The sequence below is a fragment of the Stegastes partitus genome, unplaced genomic scaffold, assembly GCF_000690725.1.
Source record: "Stegastes partitus isolate 25-593 unplaced genomic scaffold, Stegastes_partitus-1.0.2 Scaffold1110, whole genome shotgun sequence".
NCBI classification, from domain to species: Eukaryota; Metazoa; Chordata; class Actinopteri; family Pomacentridae; genus Stegastes; species Stegastes partitus.
The window spans coordinates 127,086-142,854 of record NW_007578841.1 but is presented as its reverse complement, the minus strand read 5'-3'; the positions used below and the strand labels follow the sequence as shown (position 1 = coordinate 142,854).

Here is a 15,769-nt window from a genome sequence, read left to right as displayed (position 1 = left end):
TTGTTGGAACTGCCTTCAAAAACCTGCATCTTTAGTGTCATCCAACTGATTCTGGGTGCTTTTTCAAGGCTTTGTGCCAGTCTCCTTTCTCTAGCTGATGGCTACAGATAAAATCACTACTGCGTCGTTTATGACTGACATGATGCATCCGTAGCCACGGTTATAGCATTGCTGCAGGGATGGCAGTTGGCCGGTGCGTTTAGTGCTAATTAGCAAATATTAGCATGCCACAAAGCAAATGTAAACATTATGCATGTTAAAAGGTCAGCATGTTGACATTAATGAAATTAAGCTGTAACAGGCTGGTTTTTTTTTCACATCATTATAGCAAGTTGTAATCCAAATCGTCTGAGAGGAAACTAGACTTCTGCACCTCCTGCTGGCTCTATTTTCAGGCTTTAGAAAATGTAGCTGGTGAGAGGAAACTTTGGCTACGCAGAGGACTTTCCACCCAGATCACGTGAGAGAGTATAAATAACAAATTAAAAAAAAAACTGCAGTAGGAATCGAAGGCAGTAGTCCAACTGGGTAAATAGAGAACATCCACGCAGAAAAACAGAGTTTGAGTCCCGCTGTGAAGCCACAAGGAAATGTTGAATTTTTAGCTTTAATATTTCTGCGCTTTTGCAGCATGAACATTAGGCTTGTCTGATGGTGGAGCCTTTTGAAAGAGATGAGAGAGGAAAGAGATGCCAGAAGATGGCTGTGTTTTCAAATTCTTTGACCCTTATGGGTGGTCAGCAAACACACCTCTAGCTCTGCCTCACTAAACAGGAAGAGGAGCTGGAACCAGGTAACTTTATAATACTTTTTATGACATGTCTACTGCCGTATCAGCTAATATATTTTTGGTCAATTATTTCATAATGGTAATTGATCAAGAAACAGTTAATTCCTTGAGAACAATTTACTACTGTAAGTGCAAAATAAAGTCCCTAACCAGTACGCCTACAACCCACCCTACAAGTTCAATTCAATTCATCCATCCATCCATCCATTATCTACACACCGCTTAATCCTCACTAGGGTCACAGGGGGGCTGGAGTCTATCCCAGCTGACTCAGGGCGAAGGCAGGGGACACTCTGGACAGGTCACCAGTCTATCGCAGGGCCGCACTTAGAGACAGACAACCAAGCACACTCACATTCACACCTACGGACAATTTAGAATCAGCAATTAACCTCAACATGTTTTTGGACCTTGTGGGAGGAAGCTGGAGAACCCGGAGAGAACCCACGCAATTCAATTCAATTCAATTTTATTTGTATAGCGCATATTTACAACAACAAGTCATCTCATAGCGCTTAACAAAGGCAGAAACAGAAACGCCCAACAATCCAAAACATATGGATTCCCTATAAGCTTCAGCAGTCCACAACAGTGGGAAGGAACCGAAAACCCCACAGGGGAAAAAAAACCTCCGACAGAACCAGGCTCAGGGAGGGACGGCCATCTGCCTCGACCGGTTGGGTGGATGTAGGATGAATTCTACAATTTAGTTTACAGTTAAACAAGTTATTAGAAGTTATTGTCTTTTTGTACCAGGAGGCATCATGGTGGGGGCAGCAGGATGCAGAAAGATGAGGCCGGCGGCTGTAATTCAGGAGATCCAGAAGTTGACAGGATTAGTTCCTTTGGTTTGTTACCTATGGAATTCCAGAAGTCTAAATCTGTGCTTTTGAGACTGTCATTAGTTCGCTGCGGTTTCAAGGGAGAAATGCTCTGCCAGGGTCTTATATAAAAACACCGTATAAACATGCTAACAAGGTAAAACATTAAACTCCCCTCACGAGACGAGATCTTCAAGTGAGCTGAGCAATTCACCAAGGCAATTCCACTGTAGCGAGGGTTATTGTGGTTCCTGGGCTCATAATTTGAGCGAATAACCAGGAGACTTAAGGAAATAACAGCAAAATAAAAGAAAATCAGACGTGCAACGTGTTTATCGCACTTCAGGTAATGTCCTAATGGGGATACGTTGGTGTTATTTTAATTCGTGTTAGGGTTTTAACTGCCTCCCGTTCCACACTAGTACTGAAGCAATTAAGGTAGTTTGAGGAAAAATCCAACAACATGATCTAAATGGGTGCTATTATATCTTGATTTCCCCCCCCTTTCTAAATTAAATCATCAAAAATAGTGAGGTAGGCTGTGCAGGCTTAATATGCAAAAATATAGAAGTGATATTAGTATGTGTACGGTTTTGATTTCCATTAAATCTAACCACATAGGGGGCATTGCAGTAGTTAAACAATGTGAACAACAAATAGGGAGCATCAGGAAATAGTAATGTCAGTGGATGCTGATTGATAATTTCATGATAGCATGCTGTATATCAACTTGTGGCCTTTTGGAGGCATTGAAGTACCTTAATTTAAGAAGATCTGAGTCAGTTTGGAGAGCTGGAGATTTCAGTAAAATGATAGTGATACCATCTCATTCATTCTTTGTACACTAAGATATTCCAAAGCAACCTGGTGCACATTGTCAAACATTATCAAGAGTGCATTAGGGCAGGCAAAGGATATTTAACAGAAATGAAAGGAGAAGCGGTGGGAGGGAAGCACAATGTTCCTTCTTAAATCTAACGAGTCTCTTCTGAAGAGGATGGAACCTTTGATGTATGTTCCCCTGCATGTGTGTTTATCATAGAAAGATGGATAACTAGATATTCGTGTGTGTGTTCGTGAATCTGTGTGTGTGTGTGGGGGCTTGTTTGCGTTCCTCATGAGTGTCCCTGCCACAAAAATAGCTTCTTCTGTCTGTTCTGAGTGGAGGGTCAGGAAGCGCTTCAATCTCTATGGGCTCAATTATTCAGTGAGTGCGTCCCCGGCTGCCGTCGCGCGCCGAGGGTGCACGCTTTCTTCCCATTCTGACGAGGTTTAAGTGCATGCACAGGTTGGGTCAGTTTGTTGGGAAACAAAAGTTACAAGGGGATGAATCAAACGAGAATAAACATGCGAATCCCTGAGTCAAGGTTCCAGCATGCACTTATTTTTTCCTTCCCCTGGCGTTCCCATTCATCGTTACATCCATGATTCAGAAGGGGACATTCAGGTTTCTCAGCTTATTTACCGTTAGCATGCACCAAGGAAGCCTTTCTGCACACCTGTTTTTATCAGCCTTGATCAGATAAGTGGAGCAGCAGGATAGAGAGCATCCCATCACCACTGATTAAGATGTCAGGAATTCAAGCTAGGTGCCAAAATTGGATCCGGGAAACATCTCCACTGAGAGGAGAGTTTCAATTAAAGAGTTAAACACGATAAAAAAAATTTGGGGGGTCTGGGAAGAAAAAGGATTTTTATTATTACTGTTGCAGTGAATTTAAATTTTCACAAAGGCTTCTAATGAATATTTTTAAATCATGCCTCCATGCCACCATGTAACTTCAAATATCTGCTTTTTACCCTCATAATGGTATTCTGTTTAATATTACATAGTGAATAACAGAAGGGAGCCTGTGCAATATCATTTAAATGTCAAATGATTCAACATGTCGCCACCTCTCGATAATTGCATTATTTCGATGTCGACAAGTTGAGGGTTTCCTTGATCAAAAACAAAGACAGAATATTTTAAAAAGACAGGCCCCAAAGTAGAGACTTCAAGCGGCAAAAGCGAACACACCTACGCTCACTGACACACAAGTTAGAAAACCTGTAATCATTTAATTGAATACACCATGGTGATAAAAATGACTTGTGATCACAAGAGCTGTGTCTGTTTTGGACCTTTGGGCTGTCTGCATATCTGTATCAAAGCTTTACATAGAAAAGAATTGTACACTTTGCATAGATGGAAGATCGGTGACTAACTGAAAATCAGTCAAAGCACATCTACAGCAGCAATCGAGAGATACAAAATGAACCATGGCACCACTAATCAGAGCCATGGTGACTGTTATCCTGTGCTCCAAGTGCTTCGAATTTGGCACAGGGGCGATCTTCTGTGACAGCTCAGTTATATTGAATAACATCAAGCTCATGGACAAGAAAACAAAAAGCTCGAAAAAAAAGCCTGATGAATACTGGGACATCCTTTGGTCTGACCCAACCAAGATATATTTGTTTTGGGGTCCAGTATATTTAGCGTGAACCTGACCAGGACTACCACAGTAGATGCATAGTCCTGACAGTGGAGCATAGACGTGTAATTATATCAGGGTGCATGAGTACAAAAGGAGTTGGGGAGATGACATTCATAGATGACACAATAAATATGTGCACCAAAATACTGACTGACAAGATGACTCACATCTTGCATAAACGTGGCAGATGATGAATATTCCAGCAGGATAATGCTCGGAAGCACACTGCCAAAATTACACTTCCAAAGAAGCAAACAAGTGGAAACTATGTCCTGTATGACACTTGATTGAATCCAATAGAACACTTTTGGGGTGCTTTATAGAGGAAGGTAGAACAACACAACCTCTCCAGTAAGAATGTAGTAGTCTGTGAAGGACGACAGAACGCCTCTCCAGAATTATACAAAGGAGAAGAGTTTTGCAGCATTATTTCAATAAGAAAATAAAATTTAAAAACTACATTAGGAATAACCTGTACCCATGCCATCCCAATCCCCACCTCAGCCCCTAACTAGACTATCAACATAATTACCATGCTGATTGCTCACTCCTCACTTTGTAGAAGGCTGTAAACAAAATAAAAATTCACCGTGAATCGACAGCACCTGATCACAACAAATAAAAACATGTCTGCGCTGCATTGCCGTGACCTGCATTGTGTTTTGGGTCAACAATAACATCTTGGAAGCATACGAGCTGACTAATAGATAGCAGCATCTCTGTGCCAAGACAACTAAGGGCTGTGCTAGATTGATGGCGTGCCAATGAGAATAATAATCTGTCCTTCCCATCTCTGACTCACTGTCCCTCTCTTTGTCTCTCTTCTTCTTTAATTGTGCAGTGATAAATGTGTTCACCGTCGATATGTCGGGGACTCAAGTGTCGCCTAATTTGGTTCACACATCCTCCCAAAGGACGACCTTGTTCTCAAACCTGGATGAGTAAGGATTTGTGAAAACAAAAAAAAAAAAGAAAAGAAAATGAGTTCTGAGCCTCCAACAAATGAAAGTAGAGCAAAAAGAAAAGGATCTCAATAAGCAGAAGTGATCAAAGCGGACGGAAAAGAAGCAGAAAGAAGTGTGGAATCACTCATGCGGAACTTCAATTGGTTTATCGGTCCAAACAATAAAAAGCACAAAGGAAAGATGTTCGCGCTCACACAAGTGCATAGACGCGTCCACATGCATGTGCACAGCGTGCACTCTGCTTTTTTTTTGTCTCAGACTTAGTGAACCCACACATCCCAGTCACACACAGTACACACACACACACAATGCTGCTTTGAAATATTGCATCTGTCAAACAGGGACATTTTCTCTTGGCTCAGAATGACATCTCTTCAAAGATTATTCATGTAAACAGATTTATCTGGACTAATGTAGATGGCTGTCTGTACTGGATGTATCAATCCCCTTCCATTCACCAGGGACAAATATGAACTGACATGTTAAGAGAAAGACAAAAATAGAGGTACAAATTACCACATGTACATTTATCAAGTACTTTAGCAACATGTTTGGTTTCATGAAAATGTGTAATAGTAACATTGGTCCACATAAAAATGTACTAGTCTCCCTATTGTGGCTATAAAATCTTTCTAATTGTATTTTATTTTTTATTTTTTTAAATCATGTGTGCCTGTTGTCTGTCTACACTTCCAACAGCGATCCATCTCATCTCTAAGAAGAGGGCCAGAGCACATTTTTATGTCATTAAAACTCATGTATTTGTCGCCAGGGCAGAGCACACTGAATTAAGCTCTTACATAGAATCAAGTACATCGTAAGGTCATGACCAAGTCAGCTTTTTTTGCAATTTCCAGCATTTTATACAAAGAGATATAGTATTTTTATTCCCTTTTGTGAATGTGATAAAGCAAAAGCTGAGCTGTAGCAGTCACACAGTCACAAATGGCCTCTATGTAAGTGAAAATTGACACTTCAGTCAGGTGTGTGTGGTGAAGAGCTTCTTCTGATATTTAAAGAAAATACTTCCTCTTTAGTTGATTGCAATCACCGAGGTCCAGTGGCTGTAGAGTAGACGGTGCTGTACAGATGAAGCTGTGCTCGTACGGTGCTGTTTCCTAGTAGTTGTTATGATTGAAGTTGAATGATTTATGTTACACAAAGAGGAAATCTTTAGTGTTTCTGCAAAGTGTTACAAAGCCTTACTTGAATTTGTTCCTTTGGTACGTATATGTCTTATGTTTATAGTCTTTAATCTTTAAAAAAAACGCCCCACGTTTTCCTAAAACCACTGGGCACTGCAGCTTTTCACAAACGTCACTCAAACAGAAGGAAGTGGTGTATTTGTGGGGGACTATTTCCACCTGTGGATGAATACATATTAAATTCTCAAGTCCATCCTCACAGCAGCAAGACAATGTATCTGGAATTGAGTCTAACTAAACTACAGCGTGTGTGTGTTCACGGTTATGAAGTGCAGCAGTGTGTCCAACTGATGAGGTGTAAGTAGTTTTTGGACATCAACAGGCTCTGTATCACAGTGGAATAAGATATGCGGCGTCAGGCTTATTGACTGGATACACACAGTAATAAACCAAATTTACAGCACCTTATTCAAACTGGTTACAAAGGTGCTTTACAGATAGTTTAAACAGAACAAGAAATAATAAAGTAATAGCAACGAAAGTATCAAGTAACAAATTGAACAGATAAAGCGCAGGTTTGACAGACATGGTAAAAAGTCAAAGGGAGGGCAGTGAAATCACATTCTCATTGTTTTAGCTGAAGTCAGAGCTCTTCACTATTTTAACTTCTACCTGTAAGTTTAAATTCACCAAACTGGCACCACCAGCTGTTTATAGGTCAGTGTTCTCAGCCTCATTGTTTTGTAGTAGATTGTAACATAAATGAATTAACATTTAGTTTTGCTGATTTCCTGGAAATATGGTTCGAAAATGTGGTTGGATCCCGTTTAGATGGAAACATCACTATTAATGACTGTCAGTATTGTTTCAGGGGATGTGATTACAATTTACAAATAGCATGTCTTTGCATTTTAAACATTAGGAGATGTCCACTTTGGGTTTGGGAGAGGGACATTTTTTCTGCCCAATATTGTGTAGTTCCCCATTGTACTGCCAAAACAGATCTGATTCATCAAGGCATTAGCTCCAGAAGAAGGTGTCCTGTGGTATCAGGCACCAAGGCATGAGTAGAGGACCCCTGAGGTCCTGGAAGTCTCCACGGATCTGGCTTGTTTTTCCAGCACAAATGCTCAATCTCACTGAGATTTGGGGAATTTGAGACAGACACCTTAAACTCTTTGTCATGTTTCTCAAACCATTCTTGAAAAGCTTTTAAAGTGTGGCATTAACCTGCAGAAAGAGGCCACTGCTATCGGGGAATATCACTGCTGTGAAGGGGAACATGGTCTGCACCAATGTTTAGGTAGGCGGTAGAGTTAAAGTAGCATCCACATGAATTCCTGCTTCCAAGGTTTCCTAGCAGAACAATGCCTCTGCTGGCTCGCCTTCTTCCCATTGTGCATTGTGCTGCCATGTCTTCCCCAGGTAGCTGACACACCCGGCCATCCACATTAAGCAAAAGGAAACAGGATTCCTCAGACCAGCTCTGCTCCTATCGCCACACGGTCCAGCTCTGACATTCACATGGCCATTAAAGGCACTTTCAGTGGTGGACAGCATGCGCACTGGGACCCATACACAGCAAGCTGCAATGCACAGTGACCTCTCTATCTGAGCCAACATTAAGGTTTCCAGCTATTTGCACTATATATGCTGTTGGGATTGAACCACAACGGTCAGCCTTTTTTTCCCCATTAATAGCCACCAATGCACCATTTCATTGGTTGTCCTTCCTTGGACCACTTTTAGTTGGTACTGCTTACCAAGAACACCCCATAAGACCTGTAGTTTTGGGGATGCAGCGATTTAGCCATCACAATCAGTCATTTGGATGCTTACGCTGCCTATTTTCAACACATAACCTTCATGTACCGACTGTTCAGTTGCTACCAGCCTGTGACAGGTGTCATGAGATAATTCACTTTACAATTGAATAATTAAAAAAGCAACCAACACACTATTACAGAAGTTAATCATTAGTTGCAGTTCTAGAAGTTACATGTATTAGTTCTGATATTTCTATGCCTGGTTGATACACACCGGCTTTGCTCAGTCGAACAGTGGCAAATTCAAGATGCCACCCACTCGCTGGCTCGAGCACAGACGACAAGAACATAGTGTTGATGTCAAAGTGCGTCCATCTTTGTCAGTTAATTTACTGGCTGTGTTATCTGACTCTCCCAGCACCAGCTATAAAAGCCCGGCACTTTCGCTTGACTTTAATGCCGCTAATGCCATTTAATCACTCAACCATTCATCACAGTATGTCCTAAATTACTATCGGCTTCATTTGGCGTTGCATCATCCCAGCCAGTGCCCATTACCATCGGAGCAAATGAGGAAAGATAATGTGTTTTGTTCAAAGGCAGATGAGAAGCTTCCTGGAGTTTGGTCACTGACTACCTCTAGCACTGGAGACGGCCGTGTTTGTGATCAATATGGATCATGAATCTAACACACCCTGGGGATTTGACCTGGTTTTTTCATGCGGAAGGCACATACACACATGCAGAGCCAGTGAAGAAACTAGTAAATGGAGGTCTCAAGATGGATGATGGACTGGACTCAAGCAAGAGGAAGAGTGCAGTGCAGTGTGAATGTGGAGCTTTGAAGAAAAAAAAAACAAAAAAAAAACAAGGCCAGGTCAAGCTGAAAAAATCAGTTGTTTTCTCTTTGCTTGGCATCCGAATATTTTCAGAGAGAAATGGATAAAAAAAGAAAAAGGAAAGAGACACAGAGGCGGACAGAGCGAGATAAAAGAGTTGTGACTTTGCACTAATTCCAGTCCAGTCAACCCCGGGGGCAGCCTGGGATTCACATTCCACTGACCAGCATCCATCGGGCCTGACAGGGTGAAAGCAATCAGCGCTTACACAGAAGAAAATCACTGGAATGTCACAGCGGGATGCTGCTCTCCACTGAAACAAAGTTTGGGCTCCTGCAGCGAGCCGAGCCCGGCCTTGCCCCACTGACCCACTGCAGGCTGCAGGAGTTTTTTAATTCACAACAACTATATTAATCCTGAGTGAGTGAGTTTGGGTCCCTTTGTTTTTTGTTCTTATATCCCAGTGGGGACTGTAGACTGATTGCATACCAACCCATGGGGACGTCCTGTCCCTGTGGGGACCACATTAAGGTCTCGGATTGTTTTTGAGGATCAAGGGTTTATGGTTAGGGTTGGAATTAGATTAGGGTTAGATGTGATGGTTAAGGTCAGGGTAAGGGACTATAGCGTAGGGTGTGTCAATGGAATATCCCCACAAGGATATAAAAACAAACATGCAGAAGCTGCACTGTTCCTTTCAAATTTTAATTTAAAAAATGAATATCTTAATGTGATTTATAGAGGTGGATGTTTGCAGTACAAAAGTACAATAAAAAAGTATCTGTTTAGGCATTTAAGTATATTTTAAAATTAATATAATTTGCATGGTTAGTGGGCTGCAAGGTGGCGCAGTTGGTAGCACTGTTGCCTCGCAGCAAGAAGGTTGCCGGTTCGCATCTGCGTGGAGTTTGCATGTTCTCCCTGTGCAGCGTGGGTTCTCTCTGGGTTCTCCAGCTTCCTCCCACAGTCCAAAACCATGTTGAGGTTAATTGGTGATTCTAAATTGTCTGTAGGTGTGAATGTGAGTGTGTTTGGTTGTCTGTCTCTCAGTGTGGCCCTGCGATGGACTGGCGACCTGTCCAGGGTGTCCCCTGCCTTCGCCCTGAGTCGGCTGGGATAGACTCCAGCCCCCCCGCGACCCTAATGAGGATTAAGCGGTGTATAGAAAATGGATGGATGGATGGTTAGTTTCAGTTAGAAATAAAGATACAGAGGATGTTCAACAATGGGACCAACTGCCTCAAATCATAGGATTTGAACTTCTTTAAGGATGTAACATACAGTATTTAAGTAAATGGGTCTGAAAAGGCCCTGATTGTGTCAGTTCTCGGCTAATGTTTTCCAGGTAAAATAGCTGATGTTTTATTTAAGTGACCCAGACGCTCGAGTTCTACCTGAAAGCGATCATAAATTTATTGTCGACAAAACGATGTGCAAGTGACATTTAAAACTGCAAAGGGTGCACGTAATAAAGGCAAAGTGTAGTAAACACATTCCTACACACTGTGTAACTTTGCGAAATTATATAATCACAAACAGATGTCAGAATCTTTTTTTTCTTTTTTCTTGCTATATTTCTCAGCACAATCTGATGTATTTCATGTTTGTACAGGACTATCATTTACACAGCAGGCTCTATCTTCTCATGGAGCGGCACCTACCAAACCCAAATTACTCATCACAGTAATCACTGATTACACTCATATGCTTGTGGTCATAGCAACGTAACAAGGACTAATGTGCCGTCTCCACTGTTTTCGTGGCAGCTGAAACAGCTCTGTTTCGGGATAAACTAGAGCTGCTATCAGCCTTTTCAAAGCAGGGGAACCTCTTTTCTTTTATTCATCTGCGGTCACAGCAGCTTTTCTCGGAGCATTTGTGAGATGTTTTGACTTTACCACACTGCAAACCAGGTGAAGTCAAGTGTCGGTAACTTGACTTGTTCTTGCTACTCTGATCTCATTCAGTCTGAGCAAAGTTTGTCATTCCAATGCTCGGAATCTACTGAGAAACAATCAGATTCATGAAAGGCACAACAGCTGTTTCTTCATCAGTAGAATCTGCTGCATCTTCAAGTGCATGCAGTGACTGGCAGCTGCGATGTGTTGTCTGGTTGTTAGTTAGTGCAAATCGTGCTTTTTGTCGTACTGAAATGTAGAACACTTGTGTACTCTCTAACTTTTTATAGTGAATTATCGTGTTTAATTGTCTTATTTCGATCATGTGTTGTGACTGCTGCATGACAGATTGTCTTGACTTGATTTCCATCGTCATTAAAAACCTCCTATTTGAAAGCAAATGCTGTTCTGCACTAAACCTGTAGTCCATGTGCTGCGCCATCACTTTACTGTAATGGTAAGCTCTTATAGACTGAGATCTTTATCGGTGTGCCTGTATTTACTCTTAGCTCTGTCGTGTCAAATTGGAAAACACGTCACCCCCATCACTTCCGTTTCGCAAACATTAGAAAGATTTTTTTTTCTAATAATTTTTGACGTTCGATGCCACTAAATGTTGTTCAAGTGCAGTTTAAGGATTACCGAAGAGCTGAGTGCTTTATTGAATAAAGCCTGGAGACGTGGCTCTGATGGAGGAGCGTGATGCTCACTGAACAAAAGGCTGTTGTGACTGCGTTGCTTGATACCTCTTATTTTGCTTACATTTTTCCCACCGTCTCGCAGCTGAAGTTCTTCTACATTCGCATTACCATTCCAACAAAGGATGCTGAATATCCTGATGCTCTCAATAAACGCCATAGAAAAAGATCTCAGAATAAAGCCCTGTGTCAAATGAGGACAGCTTTTATATACATGCCGTTTCTTAAAACTCTTGCAGTAGGAATATTTTATGTATAGACGGGCTTAGAACCAAATAAAAAAACCACATGCTTTTTTACTTGATGTTACTGAAAACAGTCTTATTTGAAAGTGAAAACTGTACTGTCACATTTTTATCATGCAGATTGCTGAGCTCTCCGTTGTGACTGAGGTAAACTGAGGTTTCTTTTCACATTTAGCCACAAGCGTCTGGTCTGTTTGGTGGATTCACTTCACCAGAGAGACATTGCTCACTCCTGCACGAAGCGTTTTCAGTGGTTTTATCAGTAGTGTCAGTTGATTAATGTCTTTTCTAGGCAGCCGTGTAATAAGCAGGATCCTGCGAGACATCATGGAACAGAAAAAAAAAAAAAAAAAGCTCCCTTCGTGTTATCAGGGGTTTCCGATTTAACTGCTGAATCACCCTGCAGGAGCATCAGATGGAGTCTTGGCCATCTTGCTGTACATTTATTGTGCAAATCACAACGTATACGGGGGTGGATACAATGGAAGCAACAGTGTAGTATAACCAAATGCAATCCAAATCTTTGTCAATATTTTTCTGGATATATTTACACATTTATTCCAGTATTTTTTTACTCTATCAAACTGCACCATTTATGGCTGGCGTATTTTGAAATATTCGCCAATCGAGAGAGTGGAAGCCTCTCCCGTGGTTCCTATAAAGGTGGCATGTAAATATATTCAATATATATATTAATAGATTCATTTTCGCTCTTGATTTAAATTGCTTTCAAATGCAGGAGGGAGTTTCTCGGAACTAATGTATCACGTTATCCAGCATAATTGAGTGTTTACTTCTCACTCTGTGCACCAGCTGTGTTAAGTTACTGCGCGTGCAAGAACGTTTCCTAATGTTGCTGCTTTAAATTAAAAGCACTCCTTAAAACGCAGGGTTTTTACTGTGAGGAAGCCGCGGGAAAATGCAATGTACTTTTACTGCCTTTTGCAGCGTGTAATCAGATAGCAGTAGCTCAAGGGATGATAAAGGCAAATTAGAGAACAATATCTCTGTTAAAACAATTGGGCTGCACTGTAAAGAGATCTACCAGTTGCTCCTCTGTTGTGTTTCTGAGCTGCTTGTGTTCTGGCCCCTGTGCTTTTAATATTGCACTTGGTCGGACCACAGCAACCACCGGTTCAACCAGGACAGAAATCATAAAGACTACAATTTTCAGTGTCCAACTGTGGCCATAGCTGGTGTTCGGTTGGTCACACTTCTGTAATCTTGATCATAGTTCTAGAATTTCTACCAATCACACCATCTACCGAGACTGTAAAGTTCATAGCGTCAAAGTGACTTTGCATCTCCTGCTGGCTCCCTGGAGTCCAGAGTAGAAAATCAACTTAATGAGCTGTGAGTTCAACTACACCGTTTTGTATTCTAAATTGAATTTACCAAGTTTCACTCTTGGAGGAGTCCTAAATGCCCTCTGCAGAACGACTACATAGTAAAGCTCTGGCATCAAATTAATAGGGTAAATTTGGGACAGCTTTGTACAGTTGCACTCATTTAAAATATAGTCCACAAACCTTTATCTAAACAGGGATATTTTTATATATAATAGCTTGAATTTCAGCAAATAACAATAATAATAGCATCACATGGCAAAGGTATGCATGGAATTGCACGTAAAGCACCGTGCCAGAATGACATTCAAAACATGGCACTGGTCTCTGCCAAATATATTGTAATTTAATTCTGAATGTGCAGATCTAATCTTATATAATACAAGTTATAAGCTAATGCAGACTTTAAAATGGGCCGAATCGCTTTTATATCTGGAAATATTTAATGTTGCCAGGCAACAGCTGCAACTCAACATCTGGCGATCTCGTAAGTTCAGAGATGAAACGCTTTCATTATCATGTCTAGCTCAGTTAATATTTGCAAAGCAATACATTTATTATTTGCTGAGGGTAAGTTTCAAGCAGAAAGCTGAATGTTGTATTTGACTGTATTGACAGCAACAGAACAGAGCTTTTTGCATAATAAATAAAGAAAGGCGGCATCCATTTAGACTACCGCACTTCCATCAAGGCCAAACAACAGACTGTTTAGGCTTTGAGTTGTCTGAAAAGGAGCTGTTTTCTCCTTATCGCTCATCAAGCTTTCAGTTTCAGCTCCTCGTATGTTTTATTTCATCTGATCTTGCCCCTCCATAATTAAATATGCATCGATCCACATCCTGGTCTTTTTCTAAAGCCATTTTTTTTCCCGTCTTTGTTCTTGTAATTTCCATGCTGATGCAAAAGCTCCAGTTACTAAATAAAGAAAAGTGTAAGAGAATAAGGCTCCTCTCCATAGAGACACAAACTGCTGTCTAACTCAATCGCAGAAAGCTTTCATAGCAGCATTTCTGCGGCTTTTCTGGGTTTTTTAAAAACTCACATTTGCTTAATCCGAGCTGATCCACGGGACATGAGCAAAAAAGCGTCCGCACCTGTCTTTCTTGGCTTCCGCTGCAACGAAAACAGCTGTGGCAGTCCACATGACCTCCAAATAGAGCATGAGAAATGACAGCGTTCATGTTCGATGATGCTAATGTGTGTGTGCGAGCGAGTGTGTGTGTGTGAATAGGGGAGCAGATAGAAAAAAAGATAATGCTTTTACTCACCATATCGATGGATGACACAGGCCCGATGCTGTTGACGTATATGCCCACATCGATGACTGTTGGTTTCTCTGCAGGAGCCAGAAGGAAGAAAAGTGAGCACATATTGCACATATTGTAGGTGGGACACGTGAGATTTATTTGCCATTTGTCAGGGTTTTCATCCCGCAGCTACATGTGACTGAACCTGTAGCATGTCCCCCCGAAATCAAATAAATAATCAAGTTAAAAACAATGGTTCTCATTATTCACAGTGTCACCTTGGCAAACAGAATGAATCCATTTCCTTTCCGATGAAGGCAGAGCCATCCATCCAGCCAGAGAAGAAAGATTTATACTTTTGGAATCAGAAAAGCTGTGCTTCCTGGAGCAGTTCCGGTGTTACCATGGCAATTAATAGCATTTCCAGTTAGTATGTAGGATGTTGGCTAATTTTGCTTGGCATCAACATTTGAGTTGGTTTTACAAAGTAAAAACTGGAGCATCAGAAATGTGGAGGAGAACCAGACCTCAATGCTGCAACTAAGATTTCTTTTCCTTTTTTTTTTTATTACAGTAAAACAGAAATCAAGGTGAATAGTGTCTGACAACCTCGCCAGTGTGAAGATGCTTGTGGGAAAACTGAAAATGGTTCATGTTAGCGAACAAACATCCCATCAAAAATTCATGTGCTTTATGCATCATTCTGGCTGCATGTGTTTTTTATGTGTTTGTGTTTAACCCACATGTAGTGACCTGGTTTCAACTTTCACTAAAAGACCGTCTATGGGGGGAATGGTTCTCTATGTTCACCAATTATTACATTTAGCAAATATTTTCTCAGGACACTGAGAAACTGAATTACTGAATGACCCTCGTCTGGTGTTGACCAGGTCAGTTGGACTCAGAAATGTTTTCCTTTAGGTTGTAGTCGCTGCCACACAGCAAGCTGCTGGATATATTTTCTCTCTCCTAAATCTCTGAGGAACACACCCACTCACCGACACAAACACATGCACACACATGCTTGTTAGACGGCGTTTAGCAAGATGTGGGGCTGCAACATTATTTATGGTCGAGTAATGGATAGCAGAGTTGCATCTATGGCAGGAATGGCCACATGCAGTTCTTGACAAACATTTGTGGTCCAAAGATGATGAATTCTGCTAACTTTGCTGATCCTCTGACATTTCCTGTAGCCCCACTATGAAGTTTACAGTTGTAGTTTTAAAGTGGAACTTTTACACGCTAGTCTGTTTGCAGGGAATAGCGCTGCATTTGTGTTGGAAAGAATGTGCGTAAAGCCACTTGTGTCCTCAGGTGGTACTGTGTGACGTCCATATTGACCATAGACTGTATAAAAGATGGACGTAGCTACGGTGACGTCACCCGTTGGTTTCTGCACGGGGAAAATGAAGCCAGGGTTTTGCTACTTCCTGGTTGACATCTTGGATTTTTGGAGCCAGTGACGCAAAAATCGTTGGAGGGGGGCGGAGCCATAGGAGCAGCGATTGGTCAGACGGATTGAGAGG

At 41.4% G+C, this 15,769-nt stretch overlaps 1 protein-coding gene across 1 annotated transcript in view; it reads right to left on the bottom strand.

The window, feature by feature from the left end:
* LOC103367991 (gamma-aminobutyric acid receptor subunit gamma-3-like) overlaps nucleotides 1-15,769 on the bottom strand; it is a 105,781-nt gene that overhangs the window by 54,489 nt on the left and 35,523 nt on the right. The window contains exon 3 of the mRNA XM_008296211.1: nucleotides 14,262-14,329. Within this exon, the coding sequence (XP_008294433.1) occupies nucleotides 14,262-14,329 (68 nt within the window). The remainder of the gene's footprint in view (nucleotides 1-14,261; nucleotides 14,330-15,769) is intronic.